Source organism: Eumetopias jubatus, unplaced genomic scaffold, assembly GCF_037043125.1.
Source record: "Eumetopias jubatus isolate StellerSeaLion01/CBP00866 unplaced genomic scaffold, mEumJub1_p1.0 scaffold_13, whole genome shotgun sequence".
NCBI classification, from domain to species: domain Eukaryota; kingdom Metazoa; phylum Chordata; class Mammalia; order Carnivora; family Otariidae; genus Eumetopias; species Eumetopias jubatus.
Window position 1 is genome coordinate 47,582,762 of NW_028274819.1, and position 18,071 is coordinate 47,600,832.

At 48.4% G+C, this 18,071-nt stretch overlaps 1 protein-coding gene across 9 annotated transcripts in view; it reads right to left on the reverse strand.

Moving 5' to 3' along the window:
• The window catches only part of AMPD3 (adenosine monophosphate deaminase 3), a 52,143-nt gene that overhangs the window by 19,488 nt on the left and 14,584 nt on the right, over positions 1-18,071 (reverse strand). For 8 of the 9 annotated variants that reach the window (XR_003611361.2, XM_028116877.2, XM_028116870.2 and 5 more), the window contains exons 3-5: positions 6,117-6,321; positions 2,706-2,868; positions 365-584 (exon numbers count right to left, since the gene is read on the reverse strand). Coding sequence is in view for 8 of the 9 variants with exons in the window: in XM_028116877.2 (XP_027972678.1) it covers positions 365-584; positions 2,706-2,868; positions 6,117-6,321 (588 nt within the window). In the remaining variant the exon portion in view is untranslated. Of the gene's footprint in view, positions 1-364; positions 585-2,705; positions 2,869-6,116; positions 6,322-6,708; positions 6,769-18,071 lie in introns of those variants that run through there. The other variant, XM_028116876.2, reaches the window with a different exon arrangement.

The following is an 18,071-nucleotide window of genomic DNA, read 5'->3' on the forward strand; positions in this document are numbered from 1 at the left end:
AACGTCTTCTCTCTTCCACCATCTGTGATGCCCTGGGCTGCACCTCTGCAAGGCTGCCAGCCTGAGTGGGGAGAGGGAAAACTGCCCCTTTAAGGTGCACAGGTGGCCTCTAAGAAACAGAAGCTCCAGCTTTAGGATGCCGAAGAGACAGGTAGTACTGACTCTAAGAACATGCCAGCCTATGATGGAAAATTGTTGCAGGAACCCACAAAGCATGGGGGGAAAGGGAAAGTACTCTCTTTCTGAGATGATTTAAGTGCAGGAAAGCCCGGAGTAAAAGGGGGATCTGGTTGGCCTTTCCCAGCCCCTTCCTACAGAACAGCCACCATGCAAAGAGAGGCAGACTTGGGAGAAGCCGGCTTACGTGGGGCCATCTGTGATGAGAGCCAGGATGTGGCTCATGTCCACGGTGTAGGTCTCCAGGTCGGGGTAGGGCAGGCTGTGGGGCTCCTGGCGCTCCAGCATCTTCTTGTTATCGTACACAAAGAGGATGCCCCCCTGCATGCGGACCAGGTAGCCCAGGTTGGGGGGAGCATTGTCCAGACAGTAAGGGTCTTCCTGGGGCAGAGGGGGAGGGTGGAAGTCTGCAAAACAGGATTGAGTGATTGCAAAGTGCCCTTGACCTCATGAGCTCACGTGAGCTCAGAAGTCACCTCAGGGAGGGCTAGCCTCGTCATCTCATCTCAAACCCCACCACCCCCACCGCTCTCACCTGCCCTGACATCACATATCTCCTTCCTTCCTTTATATTGTCTCCTTAGCATTTGCCACTATGGAAAATAATTCCACTTACTTATCTTGGGTCATTTATGTTTGGTTTGTTTACTGCTGTATCCGCATTTCCTAGAACAGTCCCTGGCACATGGCTGGCACTTCAGTAAATGTTTTTAATTTAACTGAAATGAGCTTCAGCCTCCTGGACATGACAGGGACTCCAGGCACATTACAAAGGGCTATTGTGTCTTCTCCTAATAAAATAATAGGCAGCACCTGGGACTGCCCAGTGGGAATAATTGTCCCTGTCCTCCCACATCTTCCTGAGCCCAGGGCAGCCAAGGGGCTAGATGGAAGGAGGGCTCCCCTCCTCCCCAAATAAGCACAGAATAGGCAGCTCAGAGCAGGGAATGGCAAGGACAGAGTTCTCTGTCCCCAGGGCTGTTAGCCCACAGGAGACAGAAAATGCCGCTTGGCCATTTCCCAGTTATGAGACTGAACAAACCACTTCACCTCTCTGATCCTGCCTGCTCATCTGAGAATAACACACCCTGCCTTAATGGGATGTTGCAAAGGCTGCAAAAGTGGGTATAAGAAATGCTTTGTAATAGTAATGCCTAACCCATCAATTAGACGACATTATTCTCATCACTCTTACCATGAGTTCTCCTGACTCTACATAAGCTCCATCTCTGGCCAAGGAACAGAGGTTATGCTCAATAGCAGTAGATCTGGGGGCTCTGACTCTGCACACCAGCCAACCCCACATAGGGCGCAGCTGCTCAGCTGCCAGCCTCAGCAGGCGGAAGCCCTGGAATCTTCATCGAAGAAAGCAGCCAAGGCCTGGTGACCTTCCTGGGTGTCCCCCCCAGTCAGTGCTCAGAACAAACCGCCCCAGAGCACACATGAGGCATCACAGGGGCTGAAGCATGTTCCCCCATCAGGCACAGCCCCAGGCTAGCTCAGGAGTCCCTAAAGTGTGCCAGCGTCCTGCAAGAAGCCACAGCCTCTGCCTCACCAGGCTCATTCCCAGACCCCCTGGGTACTCTGTTTTGTATAAAGTACACATTTGACAGCTGGTCCTGTCTGCCCTTGCCCAAACTGGGGCAGGTAGCATCGACTAGCCTCAGACAGATAGGGAAATAGGCCCGGAAGGGCTGAGATTTAACCAGGGTCCCAGGTGGTCACAGATGTTCAATGTCCAGGTCTCAGAGTTTCAGGGAAAACCTGGACAGGAGACCCCTTGGCACCCATTACACCCAGAGGGCAGCCAGGGTCCTGGGCACTGGCACAGACCAGCAGGCCCTTGCCTGATCTCCCAGTACCACCTTTACAGATGGTGGTTTCTTGTTGTCTTCATTCATCTTACCTAACTTACAGCCTCTACTGCTCCTAGGTCCTTCTTAGGCCAGACTCCCCCAGAAACCATCCTGCCATCTCTGATCTCTTCTTCCCCAAATTCTGCAGTGTAAATGCAGCTACCATTGACTGAACATTCACCAGGTGCCAGAACTGCACTAAGTACTTCATGTGCATTCTTTCATTCAATCCTCAGAACGGACCCAGGGCATAGATATTAGTCCCGTTTTACAGATTGAGAAACTGAGGTTTGCCCAAGACAGTGGTGGAGCTGAGACCAGGAGGTAGGTGTGTTTGACTCCAGAGCCTACTTTCCCTGCCCCCAGAACATGCACTCTGCGTCTACCCCCACTCTACCCCACCCCACTAGCAAATTCAGCATTTACTGTCGTGGTATTGTTTTAAATATCCAGGATGAGATTGCCTATCTCTCTGAACTGCTATAGCTCAGTTCTACCCAGAGCAGAGCATAGAGTGCACACAGAAGGAATCTTTGGGTGTAGGAAGCCAATACCAGGGCCCTGTCCTTAAAACACCATCTGGGAAAAATATATCCAGTCAGGAAAAAGTCCTGACCAACTCTTGGGCCATGCCCCATTTAGGACCCCCTCCATGCACTCACAGTGCCCTACCTGGGAGGCCTTCTTCCGGAGGTGTGGTGTCTACCCGCCGATGGCCCAGGTACTGGGCAGTGGTCCGTGGAAAGCGGTGGTAGGCAAGCCTGGCATACTTCTCCCGTATCATCAAGGCCTTGGCCAGGCTCTTGGCAGCCTGTTCATAGTCTTCCACAGTGATCTGCAGAAGGGTGTAGGCAGAGAAGAGTCCACATAGAAGGACTGAGACCACAGTCCGTAGCAAGATCTCCTGCAAAGTTGGCTTTCAGCTGGCAGCTGAGAACTTGGGTTTCGAGTGCCTTCCCACCACTCGCTAATATGAGCACCTCATCCAGCCTAAACGGTTTGCACAAACACTACAGTTTATGCTGAACACCTCGTTTTCTCTGGGAGTCTGGAAGACAAGGTTTTTATTAACCTTGGGTGCTCAGTCTGATGAGCTTCCGTGGTAGACAACACTTCAAACATGTCATGAGTCAACGCTGAAGGAATGAAGCGTGTCCTGCTGACGCCACAGGGAGAGGAGTCTGGGCTCTGGCAGATTCTACTGCCTGTCCCTTTCCCTGTGCTGACTTTGCTCTGCATCTGTTCACTGTAATAAATCCTAGTCCTGAGTACAACTCTGTGCTGGGTCCTACATGTCCTCCTACTCGATGACTGAGCCCAGGGACCCCTGGCCCAGGAGGAGAATGACGGCTGCTGGAGACTCAGAGGAAGGCAGGTCCTCCAGCCTGCACCCCAAGACCAGCCTCTGGTGCTGGTAGTTAAACCACAGCCCTCCTGCTGCACCCTGAACATGAAGAGCCAGGCCCTGGACCATAGCCCTGAGCAGGGTGAGGATCATCGCTTTCATTGGAGAAAACACAGGGGTCCCCCAGAGGTAAACATAAAAACTCTGCACGCTCAGTCTCCTGCTTTGCCACCCCCTGGCTTCTGCTTCGTCTGTGAATCACCCAATTCACCCAGTCAACAAGCACTTATTGGCAAGTGTTAGATTTCATTTTGGTCTTCACAGCAACCCATTCTACCAAGAGGGAAACCGCCACCCAGAGAGGATAAATCACTCGCCAGAAGTTACAAAGTCAGACTTCAGATTCTGATCTGATTGGCTCCCAACACCTAAGCATGTTCTGCCTTCCCAGAGCTGCCTGTTTCTCAAAGATGGAAGAGATAAATTCCCACCTTCCAGTGGGCTCATTTATCTCTGTCTGTCTGGGAAGGAGGTGTGTGGCAGAAACCCAAACGTGTCTGGGGAGACAAGCAGCTAAACTCACAGTCATAACAGGACGTAAGTGACACAGAGCAGAGGGAGGTACAAGATGCCAGTGGAGCACAGAGGTGTGGGGGGTGTTCCTGGAAGTTTCCTCTCTGCTTTAATTAAAAACCACTTTTAGTTTTAAAACATTTTAAACACACAGACAAGCAGTGAAGATAATATGACAGACACCCATGTGTCTACCTTCCAGAGCTAAAACTTCTAATGTTTTTCATTACTGTTCCAGATCTCCCATATATTTGAATAAATAAATCATCACAGACACAGCTAAAACTCCACCCTCCCTGCTCCTCCACTCCACTCCAGGCTCAGAGGAAGGAAGTTGGTATATAGCTTTCCGATGCATGTTTTTATACTTTTACTCAATGTTGCTCCTCGCTTTTGTTAAGAAAGTAGCTTCTCCCTTCCTGATTCCATGTGTCCCCACATTAACTCCATTTTACACCTTCCAGTGGACGGCTTCTGAGAGCAGCAGGAATAGATGAATAGACACAAACATCTTAGAACCTTAGACAAAAATATGTCCCTGCCAATGACAAAGCCAAACACTTCGCAGAGCCAATGGACCCAGCAGGGCAAGGGGCTCAGGCCATGGCTGAAGTATCAGAAAGGGTGCTCAGGAGCCCAGTGGACCAGCAGCCACCAGCCAGCTTATACACACTGCGGGCCCTATGCCCGGCAGCAGGCCCACTGAGAGCCAAGGTGATCTGCAAGGTCAGCCTGCCTCTCATGGACTCATAGCTCTCTGGGGACCAACTGCCCAATTCAGGGGCTCCATGCCAGGAGACCAATGGAAAGAAGCTAGCTACTGCACCAAGCCAACATCCTCTCATTCAGCTGGCTGCTGGTCCACCTCTACTCCCCCTTCTCCTGTTCTGCCCACATGTCAGAAGCCAGGTAGACATTAAGGACTCCTGGTCAGGACGCTGCATCTTCAGAGAAGGCCTGCATTGTGTCCAATCCAACAAAATTCCCATCCATAGGAACTTAAGTGTGGTACACCCACACAGAGGAATATTATGCACTTGTTAAAAAAAAAGAACAAGGATGTTCTTTATATATTAATATGGCATTACCTCCTAGATGTGCTGTTAAGTGAGAAAAGCTAGAGTCAGTATAATGTGTATAGTAAACTACCATTTATGTAAAAATAAACAAATTATATGTGCCTAATTAATTTTAGATACACATAAGAAACCAAAACCAAGGATTGCCTCAAAAAATAAAGTATGTGGGGGGCATCTGGGTGGCACAGTCGGTTAAGCATCTGACTCTTGATTTCAGCTCAGGTCATGATCTCAGGGATGTGAGATGGAGTCCTGCATCACGTCGGGCTCCACGCTCAGCAGAGAGTCTGCTTGGGACTCTCTCTCCCTCTCCCTCTGACTCCCCTCCACCTTGCACATGTGTGTGCCCTCTCTCTCTCAAAAAAAAAAAAAAAAGACGAAGAAGAAGAAGAGAGTTGACAATGACAAGGACAACTGAGGTGTGGGTAGCAGGGTGAGGGCCAGGGAGAGAGAACCAAACTTAACCCTGTACTAAGTGATACTTCTCTTTAAGAAGGAAGCAATAAAAATGCATCATCCAGCCAAGAAAATTAGCACATTTTCAGTAACTGAGCTTGCTCATTTTCTCATCAAGACCCCCTCTTCCTGGTTGGGAGAGTCTAGCCTGTATTTAAGGATACTGAGCCGAATCCCACAGAAGGAGCTGAACCAGCAATGACTGATTCCACACAAACCAGTCAACACGTGGACTTCGAGTCCACTCAACATTTGGAAACACTCAAGGGTCTGAGCTGGCATCTTCCTGAGTGGGCTGCAGGGATTGAGAGCAGCATTCTGGACCCACAGAACACAAGGACTTTGCAGGCCACAGGCCCAGTGTGCCAGCCCGCAGCCTTCGCCCCCCCCACACAGGAAGGAGCAGTGCCCTAGCCACACCCGTACCCCACAACCTTCACTAAGACCCTCCTTCTCTTCAGACTCCTGTGCCTCCTGCCCACCACCTCCCAGACACCCATGGACCAGACCAGGCTTCAGCGCTAGGCATGTCCCTGGTGGGCAAGGACCCCAGCCTCTGCACAAAGCACATGGGCCCTCACGCAGGCCCCAGGGGCGCAGGTAGAGAGTGGGGAGTGGGAGACACCTTACCCCGGCACAGTAATCTCCACTGATGGTGACCCGCTGGAACTCGGGCATGGCATAGGGCACCGGCGTGGGCTGGGAAGTGGTGCCAGGGAGCACAGGGGTCGTGGGAGACATGACCGGACTGGCCGTCGGGGGGCCCTTCCAATCTTGCTGCGTCGGCATTTGCAGAGACAGGGACTGGGACCGAATCATCTTGAAACTTTTCTTTCTAAAAGCCAAGGACAAGGAAAAGTGGGAAACATCAGCCAGGAATTGGGGCTTTATTATGCACATGGCAGGAGAATTGCCCTCTGATTCATCACTGGTACTGGCCCTACCATTAAGAAATTGCTCATTATGCCTTCCTCTCACTCACATCTCTGCCTGAGGTACAGAACAGCCCTGCAGACACCCCTCCCTGGGGTCACCAAGAATGGCCGTGGCCTGTGTTTGCACGGCACGCAGAACCTTGGGGAGACAGAGAGCCAACCACACTGCCAGAGTCTCACACCGAAGGCAGGAGGAGTGAGGACCCGGTCAAGTCACCCACACTCTAAGTCCCAGCACGTGGACAGCCTCAGGAAGGACAGTGAACAGGCTCACAGATGACACCCACCTTGCATTTCACAGAGTTCAAAATCTGGGGCACTGGAACCAGGAGAGAGCGTGACCACCCACTAGTCCCACGTCTCTTCTTCATGAAGGAGTCAGGGGCCCAGAAATAGAAGAGAGCATGCTCAAGGTCACATGGCAAGGTGGCAGCTAGCCCTTAGCCTCCCAGGGACCCTGCTCCACCTTGTCACCCCCGCTGCTCCTTCCTCAAGCCCGACATGCTCCATCCTTGCCACTGCTACTGCTGGGCAGGCACAGACCTGTATCTCTATTATGGGAAAGAGAGTGGTCAGCATCAAGTTCAGGGCCCTTTGGACCTGTCACTTTAGCACCAAAAGATGATTTCACAAACTCTTGGGGAAGTGGGCACAAGGTGGTTTAAAAGGCTGCAAGCTCATGCTTATTTGCAGTGGTTCATAAATACTCACCTTCCTCGTTAACTAAAGAGTAACGTTTCAGTGACATCACCCCAAGTCCTAGGATCCCCAGGAAGGGAGTTGAAGGTGAAGCAATGAGGTGAAGCCATGAGCACTCCCCTCTCCCACATCTTTTTCTCTGTCTTTAAAGACCCCAGTCCCCCAGCATTGGAGTATCCAATGCCAGAAACTAGCTGAGGGCCCAGCAGGATAGCCAGGGCCTACAGCCACCAGCAAAAAGACCCAATGACCCACCAGAGCCCATAGAACCCCTCTCTTCTCCAGGTACCATGATACCTAGCAGGGGTGGGGAAATTGTCTGATCTCCAAACAGGTGTTATGAGTCACCTAGAAGCAGTTATCTTCCTCCTGACCCTTGGCCAGGTCTCCTCACAGGCCCACTGCCAATTTTTCAGGAAGCACATTGACCTCCTCTGTCTATACACCTACCACTTGCCATGGCTCTCTGATCCTTATCTGCCCACCTGTGTTATCCCTTGTTTGGGGCCAGGCTGTTTGCACCTGGAAAGTAGAGGCAGCCCCTTTTCAGGTGTTTGCCTTTGCCCAGCCCATGACCCTGCATAACAGAGGTACTGAGTCGTTCCAGAAACTCAGCCTGAACTCCAGGAGCCTCCAGCCCAGGCTCTCTCCAGCCTGCCACCCATCCATTCCACAGAGCTGAGCTAGGCATCCTGCCCCAAGGAAGATGTCCACTCATGCCAGTCAATCATTCCTCAGAGGCAGATTCACCTTGAGCAATAAAGTTCTCACTTTGGCATCTTTTGGACGTTCACACCTACAGGAAGAGCTATTACTTTGGCCTCCCTCTAACATTCTGACCGGTTCAGCTGGATCCCATGAGACTCTGGCGTTTGTGTCACTCACACGCCTGCCAGCTCATGGTTTTTCTCTTTGCCCACTTCACCCCCCTCCATGCCTCAGCCAATGCCGCCTGAGGGCTGGTCTCACCAAGGAGAAGCAAGATGACGTGTAAGGTGAGCAACAGGTAAGAAAGATCATAAAGCCCACCACGTCCAGGAAGCTGGAAGGCTGCCTAAGCCAGGAGCCCACCAGGTTTGTCCTAAGAATATCCATATTCTTCTGCCACAATGAGGAAGCCAGTACCCCCCAGCTGTGCCCAAAGAACTCTTCTTGAAGACGTCCATTATGGCTCCATCTTGGTCTTCAAGTGAGCGCCAGATTGTCACATGTGGGCATCCCGGGGCTGAGAGCCCTGATTCTACAGGCACAAGAGACAGGTTTAACAACAGATGGGGCATCTCCTCAGGGCTCACTCACCCTGGGCAAGGGCTTAGAGTAACCAGAGCTAACCATTAAGCTTGTATCTCAGCAAATTGGAAAAGCTAAACGGAGCCCAAGGAGAGGGCCCTGTATTTATTTTCTATCGCTGCATAACAAATTACCACAAGCTTGGTGGCCTAAAAGCACACCGATTTATTGGCTCACAGTTCTGTAGGTGAGAAGTCTGGGTGGGCTTGGCTGGGCTCTATGCTCTATGCTTGGGGTATCGAAAGGCCAAAGTCAAGATTCTGGCTTCACTGAGCTCTTATCTGGGGACTCTAGGAAAGAATCCACTTCCATGCTTATGCGGGGTGTTGGCACAATCCAGTTCCATGCAGCTGTAAGACTGTTGTGCCATATACTATAGTCTAATTGCAGGAGTGATGTCTCATCATATTCAGAGGGTCTGGAGTTAGAGAGGGCCATCTTTGGTGGGGGAGCATTTTAGAAATTCTATCTACCATAGGCCCATACGTAGCATCCATTCCATCCAGTCAAGGCTCAGCCAACGAAGGTGGAGAGCAGCAACTGAGTGACTGAATGTGTGTGTGTGTGTGTGTGTGTGTCTACACACCTGTCTTTCTTTCCCTCTCAAGACCCTCTGAAGCCCCACATGCGTAACAGTAATAAAAGAAGGAGCCATAAGCTTTATCTGAAGTAGAGAACCATGGGGTATCTTAGCTGAAAAGGATTTTAAACATTACACACCCCAGTCCCCTCACTAAGACAACCTCTGCTTAAACACCTCCACTGACAAACAGCTCATTACATTTCTGAACAAGACATCAGCCATCAATCATTTACTCAAGAAACATTCACCAAGCACTTACTCTGGGCCAGGCCAGTGCTAAGCATGCAAACAAGGTGAACAAAACATGATCTGTTGTCACTGTTAGAAAGCACTTCCTTATGATGGGCCAAGATCTGTCTGTCCAGAGTCCCATCTGTTGTACCTCGTGCTAGCCCTTGGGACACCAGAGTGAGCCAGCTCTCTCTGCCACAGCTGGAAGGCCCCTTCCTTCCCCCACCCACATATCCACCTGGCAGAAACTCAGTCCTGCCAAAGAGCTGGCAGAGTGTGGGGCTGTGAGCATACCAGCTCCAGGCCAGGCCTGAGGGCCCAAGGGGCCAGGAGCAGCTTCATCCTCTCTGAAATGGATGGGCCTCCTGGGCCACAGAGACTTTCTTGCCCAAACAGGCCCTCAACACAAGGACATGAACTGGTCACATGGGCTGTTATTACAGTACCTCTCAGCACCTGTCTGGTACCGTTCCTGCCCCAGCTCTACGGCCCTTGGCTGCCCCTGCCATTCACTGTGTCCCCATCCTTACCCTGCCCCACTCCCCAGCCCTCCTCAGCTCCTGGGCACCCCAAAGCCTTCCCGTAATAACATTTGATTCTACGCCAAACCCAAGTTAAGACCTCAAGGCCCTCCTCGATCTTCTAGAGAGCAACCAGCATCTTCCCAGGGACCTTCTGAAGCCCGATGCCCTGTGTAGTCTGTCCAGAGGACTTCCAGGCTGGGGAAATCACCAAAGCAAACCGTTCACCAAAGGCTCTCAATTGTGTACAGTGAATCAGGCGGCCACACACAGACCTCACTTTACTCAATAAAGTACCAAGTGTCAGGCCCCAGGGGTAGAGGGAGAGAAACTATACCCCGGACTACAGCAGCTGTCTGATGATAGCATAGCTGGTCAGACGATTCAACAGACTGTCATCACACAATGGGGTTGGTGTGTGAGATGCTCTGGATGTTTGGGGATCCCAGAGGAGACACCTAATCAGACTGGGGGTGAGAGCAGTGAAGCAGCAGGGTCAGAGAAGTCTACCTACGTCATTCCCAAAGGGAATGGGGAACACTCCAGAATGGGCAGGCTTGTTTGAATGCTCCCCCCCACACACACACTCAGATCATTCTGGCAGCCTCTACCCCTCCAGATGAGAATTACCATTTTAAAGGTTTGGGGCAAGAGTCCCAAACCACCATGGAGATTTATTAATAGTTTGAAACTGAATGCCATTAGGTGGGGCAGGCACCCCCCACTTCCAGAGGTTCATCTGTCCCCATTGCTTCCACCATCATTGCACTGATTCCTGGGGAAGTGGGGACCCGTGGTCTAAGAAGGGGAGCAGTGATTGATACCCGAGGTCACAGCTCACCCAGAAAGGAGAAAGCAGATATAGCTGACTATGGTGTGTGCCCATGATGGGCGGGTGCTGTGAGAAAGGATGCCAGGCCCGTGGGCCCCACGGACAGCACCTACTCTGTGTGCACATCAAGTGACCAGCAGCCTGCCCAGGTGGGCATAGCTTTGATTTGCACACTTGAAGCCTATCAGGTGTAAAGACTCACAACCTCAACCCCTGTCTCTCCCTTCACCTCCCTCTGATAACCCGCCCTCACCCATCACTGTCTCCCTTGGCTCCCTCCTGACCAAATGTGGGTCTCCGCTGCCTGCCAGCTCCCTTCCTCCCTCTCCCCAGTCCTTCCCAGCTGCCCTTCCTCCTAAAAGACTCTGGAGGTCAAAATGAAGTATAATCTTGACTATCTTTTAAAATAGGCCTAATACTCTCTATTCTTAACTTTAAAAGCAGATGAATCAAACTGTTTAAATGAAGCTCCTTGGGACACCGGGGTGCTCATTGGTTGGGTGTCCGACTCTTGATTTCAGCTTAGGTCATGATTTCAGGGTCCTGAGATTGAGCCCCATGTTGGGATCCATGCTGGGCATGCAGCCTGCTTTTTTCTCTCTCTCTCTCTCTCAAATAAATAAATTTAAAAAAATCTTTTAAAGAAAATAAATGTGGCTCCTTTATTAATGGCCCTGAATTTAAAAAGTTACCTACCCCTGATTTAAGAAATTTCATGAAACAGAACGATTTAATAACACTAGCTGTACCATGCTCAATTCCTAACAAATACCTGTTTATCTGTTTTACTGGGAAAGTAGCTGTTCTAGAAAGCTACACTTTTCAGATAAAATCTGGCCCCCTTATACCCTAATTAAAAAAAAAAAAACAGCTATGGTGTGGCTTTTTTCAAATGAAATCCGTAATTCCTATATTTTAATCAGAGCATGCTGAACACAATTTAAAATTCTCTCGATGACTTGTAGTCATCATTGTGTTACCCAGTCATGAGCTTAGAGGCATTTTGTCCCAAGACTGCTGTGCTTCGAATTCTTGTGTCTGCTTTTCATGACTTTCTCCTTCACTGTTGACTGTCAAATAATAATGATGATAAAAACAAAAACACTAGTGATGTTCCAAGCACTGTCTTAAGTAGTCATGCGTATTAGCTCATTTAATTCTTGCAAGGTACGTGCTTTTATTATCCTCATTGTGCAGATCAGGAAATAGGTTCCTGCAGTTAAGAGCCTTGCCAGAGGCCCCTCAGTAGTAAGAGATGGGCTGTTATCTGAACCCGGTGGCCTGACCACCATGCCTGAGTTCACAGTCACCACGCGCCACTTCTGCGTCCCTGCCCATGGAAATCCCTCTCCCCACTTCTAATCTCCTTCCTTACATCTGTCACAGGGTAAGACCATCAAGGTTATTAGAACTCTGTGTAAAGAATAAGTAGGAGATGGGATGGGAGTATTGACGAGAAGACAGCTAAAAACTACAGGGTTTCTTTTGGGGGTGATAAAAATGCTCTAAAGTTGATCGCGGTGATGGTTGCCTAAGTCTGCAAATATAATAAAACAATTGAATTATGCACGTTAAATGGGTAGATTGCATGGCATGTGAATTACATCTCAATAAAGCTGTTTAAAAGGAAGAAACAGGAGAGCTGGGGAGCACTAATGTACACTTTGGTTAAACATTCTTCGCGTTGCCATCAATGTGGCCCTAAGCTGCAACTTTGTTCTTCAGTGGAGTGGGTGAGCTCTGGCTCGGGAGGATGATAGGATTCAATGTGGACAAAGGGATAGCTTCTGGGTACCTCTCCGCTTCTCCCGTCTTCTTTTCCCTGCCCCCTTTGATTCCACAGATCGTCCGCCCAACCATCTCACCTTGGCCTGCCCCCAAGTCCCAGCCGAGACCTGGGACTCCCAACAGAATCCCAGTGTCATCTTCCTGAGGAAGCAGGGCCCTGTGGCAAGCTGTCCCTGCTGGTCTCCTCATCCGGTCTAGCCTGCAAAATGAGAGCTTCTCTGAGCAGCCTGGAACATTGGCTCCCTGGCGTCGGGCCCCATCCTAGAAGGGTGATGTCTGAGCCCAGCTCAGCTCTTAGAGTTGCTGGCAACCTGGACACCCAGCCTCCATGCTGCAGAGGCTCATCTTTCCTATTCACCATCCAGTTTTTCTTCTTTTTATAAGAAGCTGGTTTACTTCCTGGTTTTAGTTTGTGCCTTTACATGACACTTACAATAATAGTCTGTGCCTCTCTTTCTCTTTCTTTCTTTTTTTCTTTCTTTCTTTCTTTTTCTTTTTTAAAAAGAGAGAAAAAGGCAATGGTTGTAAAGAAAGGTCTTCTCCAAGTACCAAGAATATTCAGGCTTGTCACAGGAGCCAGGAGGAAGGGCTTTGTCCAAACTGGATGCCCTTTCTCATGTCACAGTTTGAAACAGACCCGCAGACTCCGGGCATCTGGAGATGTGCTGCTGGCTCCGGGCTTGTGGGTTCCTTACAGCACGGCTCCATATCACCATTTATATTCCAGAATGTCAGGGAGGAGCCAGAAATAAAGAGGAAGCTGGGGAGAGGGTTCCTCCAGGGACTGCTCACATCTGAATATTTGCATAATGGTGCCTCTACTGAGCAGTGAAGCTAAAAGACAGATTAGGGGCATACAGCTCTGAACAACACTGGGACTTCCCACAGGTAAGTCCAGGGACCAGTCCGTCCTTTGGCAGAAAACCAGTAGGCAGTGAGGAGCTTTGGCCCAGCTGCCTTACCTTTCATTCAAAAGCCAGCAATTATACCCTGGCGAGCAGCAGCCGGTGTCATTCCAGCATCTCCAGGTTGCACCAAAGACTCCACCCCTGGCTGGAGATGGAATAGCCTGGTGATCAAAGTTGGGGTTCTAGATTCAAAAGACATGGGTTCTAGTCCCTGCTCTGTCACTTCCTCACTATGCATCCTCGTGCAGGCTAATTTAACGTCTCTGAGCCCTAGGTTCCCAATCTGCAAAATGGAAGTCAATCAGAATATCCAACTAATCAGCTTGATGTGGGGAGTAAAGAAGGCAAGCAGCCCAGCACTGAGCCCGCAGCGAGCATCTGCTGCACCTGTCTCCTCGGCAGGGATTCGAGCAAACCCGGAACAGGGACATGGGGCTTCCTGTGACCCAGGCACTGTCCTAAGCCCTTCCCATGTGATTCCCCTCATTCCTCACAACACCCCACAAAAGTAGCTACTGTTACCATCCCCGCTTTTTAGGTGAGGAAGAGACTTGGGGCACAGAGGAGTTTCCTAATTTTCCAAGGTCATAGAACATTCTAGTGGTGGCAGAACACAGTGGTCTGGAGAGCTGTAGCCACTCTGATGTAGTATCTGCATTGGCTGCGAAGGAACAGGACATCTTTTCTCTGCTACACACCCACTGCTCATCACCATGGGCTAAGTCCTGGGCTGGATCCTGGGGATAAGGTGGGAACCAGAGGCAGATCTCAAGGAGCTTCCAGAGAGATGCAGACTGAGACCACCAATCCACCAATCCTAGCAAGGAGGGACAGAACATGATTTCTGGAGAGGAGCCTACAGAAGAGTTTCTGGAAACCATGGAGCACCATGTGGACCAAGAGTAAGAAGGTTTCCATTTTGCTGTTAGGCTGGACATTGATAAGAAGAGAACAACCTCTTTTTGGAGACATCAGGCCCAGCATCACCCTGTAATGGAAAGTGGCCTCAGAAACCCACTATTCCTAATAACAAGAAATGCCAGGACTTCTTCTCTTCTCATTATTAAGGGTCTAAAATGCACGATTCATATGACACAGAGGGCCCTGCACACCATTCAGTTCATAAAGCCAGCCCTCTGTTGAGCCAGTGCAGGGTGGAGGAGGGTCTCCACAGTCCCGCTCTTCTTGCCCCTCCAGGGAGGAGCACACCGCAGGGCTGGCAGCCACTCCCCCTCACCTAACACCGGCTGGCACGCACAGATGACAGATGGCACACTCTACCCCTTCACTTCGGGGGCTCAGAACCCCTCAGACGAAGGAAAGGACTTCTTTTGGATGGTGAAGTTCTGTTCTTGCCTTTATGCCAGTACTCAGCTTTTTACTTCTTTCCCAAAACGTTAAGGAAATACTGAAATTCTAGACTACCAGAAAGCAAAGGGCTTCCCTTTAAAAATTAGGTGGTATCTTAGGAAGGACCTGATTGCTGATGAAGTCACAGGGCTCAAGCTCTACTATGTTAGTTAGCTCTGAAATCTGCAGTGTGCTGGCTGGGCAGGCACCTAGCTAAAGCCCCACTAGACACTTTCTCAGAGCTCCTTTCTTCTTCAATTCCACTCTCCTGGGTGAGATAAACTGAAACGATGAGGACTTCACATTGCCCTTGTACTAAGATCCCAACTTCTTATCAGGGAGCCCAAGGCCAGTCTGACCTGAGTCCTGACCCTCCCTCCAGCCTGTGGTTACTCCCTCCCTCTCCCTCTCTCTCTCTCTCTCTCTCCCTCTCTCTCTCCCTCCCTCCTCCAACTCCTTATTCATCCACCACATAGCACCCATGCTAGTCCTGTGCATGCTCAGATCCACTCCTCACCTTCCCCTGTGTTTCCAGCTTTGTGTCAGCTGGCTTCTGGCTAGGTTTGGCCAGTGGCAACCACTGGGAGAAACTGGAAGGTGCCAGAAGGATTAAAGCCAGGTATCTCCTGCTTCCATCTCTGCCTTAGAAGCATCTCTGCAGCCGTGGCCTCTCCTCCCTGGCTCATCTTCCATTGAGAAGGCCACCATGGTTCCAACTCCCCCACCCGAGGCACCGGGCGTCAGCAACACAACTTCTTCCCATCATCCCTCCAGCCTAGACTGGTAGCGGATTCCTACTGCTTCCAGTCTCTGTCCTCTGCTTGTCGTCTCGGTTCCCTACCACCTCGGTAACCATTCCCTGCATTAAAATCCTATTTCCAGTACTTACATGGCTCCTGTTTTTTTCTGGTTCGACCCAAACTGATATAGGTCTTACCAGAACTTGCCATGTTTTATCTAACTTGTCCTGTTACTTAACTATGGTCTAGACCAACTAACTGTAAGCTCTACAGGGCAGGGACTATATCTACTTTGTTCATTAGTGATCCTCAGCACCTGGTACAGCACCTGGCAAATAGTGAATGGACTTATTTAATAATGCCAAGTACTTGTCAAGTGATGAAAAGAAGTAAAATTGTTGTTTCCCAAGAAATCCTCAAATTTCCAATAAGAACATGGAAATATCATTTGCAAATGGTGTGTGTTTACGCACACCATTTGTTATTCAAACGGCAGACGAGAAAAAGTGGGTTTTGATCTTTTCAACCAAACACAGGCACCGAGACATACTTCAAGAAGTAAGTGGTCATAGAATTCATGGCTTTTTTACCATGATTCATTAGTTTTTCAAAGTTAATTTTTTAACTGTTTTTGTCTTTTTTTGAATTTTTCTTTTTCCCTTTTTCAACCAACATCTTATCAATCCCTTTTTTAAAAAAAATTTTTTTATGTTTCATTTTTAGAGTCAAATTTTACCCCTTCATAGTAGTTACCCTGATTTTTGGCATATATATATAAGTTGTTCTCTCTTTAAAATTTTGAGATACAGTTTCTCCTAACAGATCAAAATATACCCTAAATCACTAGTGTATGGCTTTGTTCTAGTCTCCTGCCTGATCACATTCTCTCCCCTTTTTTTTTTAATCTTCTTTCTTTTTTCAAACAACTTCTTATCAATTCCTTTTATAAAATCTTTTACAATTTTCATCTTTATAGTCACTTTCCATCCCTTCATTGTATCAACCTTTATTTTGTACATATATGTCTTTCTTCCTTTAAAATTTTAGGAGGCACTTTCTTCTAACAGACCAAAATATGCCCAAAATCTAGTGTGTGGCACTGATCTATACACTAGTCTGATCATATTCTGTTTTTGTTTTGTTTTGTTCTGTTTTTGTTTGTTTTTATCTTTTTCTTTTTCTGTTTTTTTCCTCTTTTTTCTTTCTTTCCCTTTCTTTTCCCCTGGTTTCAGGTCTTTTCTGATTTGTATAGAGTATATTTGCTGGGGACATTATTAACCTGTTAGCATTTTGTTCTCTCATTCATCTGTTCTCCTCTGGACAAAAGACAAGATGAAAAAAATCACCTCAGCAAAAAGAACAAGAGGTAGTACCATCTGCCAGGGACCTACTCAATACAGACATTAGTATGATGTCGGACCTAGAGTTCGGAATCATGACTTCAAAGATAATAGCTGGGCTTGAAAAAAGTGTGGAAGTTATTAGAGACACCCTTTCTCGAGAAATAAAAGAACCAAAATCTAACCAAGTCGAAATCAAAAAGGCTATTAATGAGGTGCAATCAAAAATGGGGGCACTAAGTGCTAGGAAAAATGAGGCATAAGGGAGAATCAGTGATATAGAAGACCAAATGATGGAAAATAAAGAGGCTGAGAAAAAGAGAGATAAACAACTACAGGATCAGGAGGGCAGAATTCGAGAGATAAGCAATACGACAAGACGAAACAACAGTAGAATAATTGGGATCCCAGAAGAAGAAGAAAGAGAGAGAGGGGCAGAAGGTATATTGGAGCAAATTATAGCGGAGAACTTCCCTAATGTGGGGAAGGAAACAGGCATCAAAATCCAGGAGGCACAGAGAACCCCTCTCAAAATCAATAAAAATGGGTCAACACCCCGACATCTAATAGTAAAACTTAAGAGTCTCAGAGACAAAGAGAAAATCCTGAAAGCAGCTCGGGAGAAGAGATATGTAACCTACAATGGTAGAAAAATTAGATTGGCAACAGACCTATCCACAGAGACCTGGCAGGCCAGAAAGGACTGGCATGATATCTTCAGAGCACTAAACGAGAGAAATATGCAGCCAAGAATACTATATCCAGCTAGGCTGTCATTGAAAATAGAAGGAGAGATAAAAAGCTTCCAGGACAAACAAAAACTAAAGGAATTTGCAAACACGAAACCAGCCCTCCAAGAAATATTGAAAGGGGTCCTCTAAGCAAAGAGAGAGCCTAAAAGCAGCATAGATCAGAAAGGAACACAGACAATATACAGTAACAGTCACCTTACAAGCAATACAATGGCACGAAATTCATATCTTTCAATAGTTACCCTGAATGTAAATGGGCTAAACGCCCCAATCAAAAGACACAGGCTATCAGATTGGATTAAAAAACAAGACCCATTGATATGCTGTCTGCAAGAGACTCATTTTAGACCCAAAGACACCCCCACATTGAAAGTGAGGGGGTGGAAAACCATTTACCATGCTAATGGACACCAAAAGAAAGCTGGGGTGGCAATCCTTATATCAGACAAATTAGATTTTAACACAAAGACTGTAATAAGAGATGAAGAAGGACACTCTAGCCTACTTAAAGGGTCTATCCAACAAGAAGATCTAACAATTGTAAATATCTATGCCCCTAACATGGGAGCAGCCAATTATATAAGCAATTAATAACAAAAGCAAAGAAACACATTGA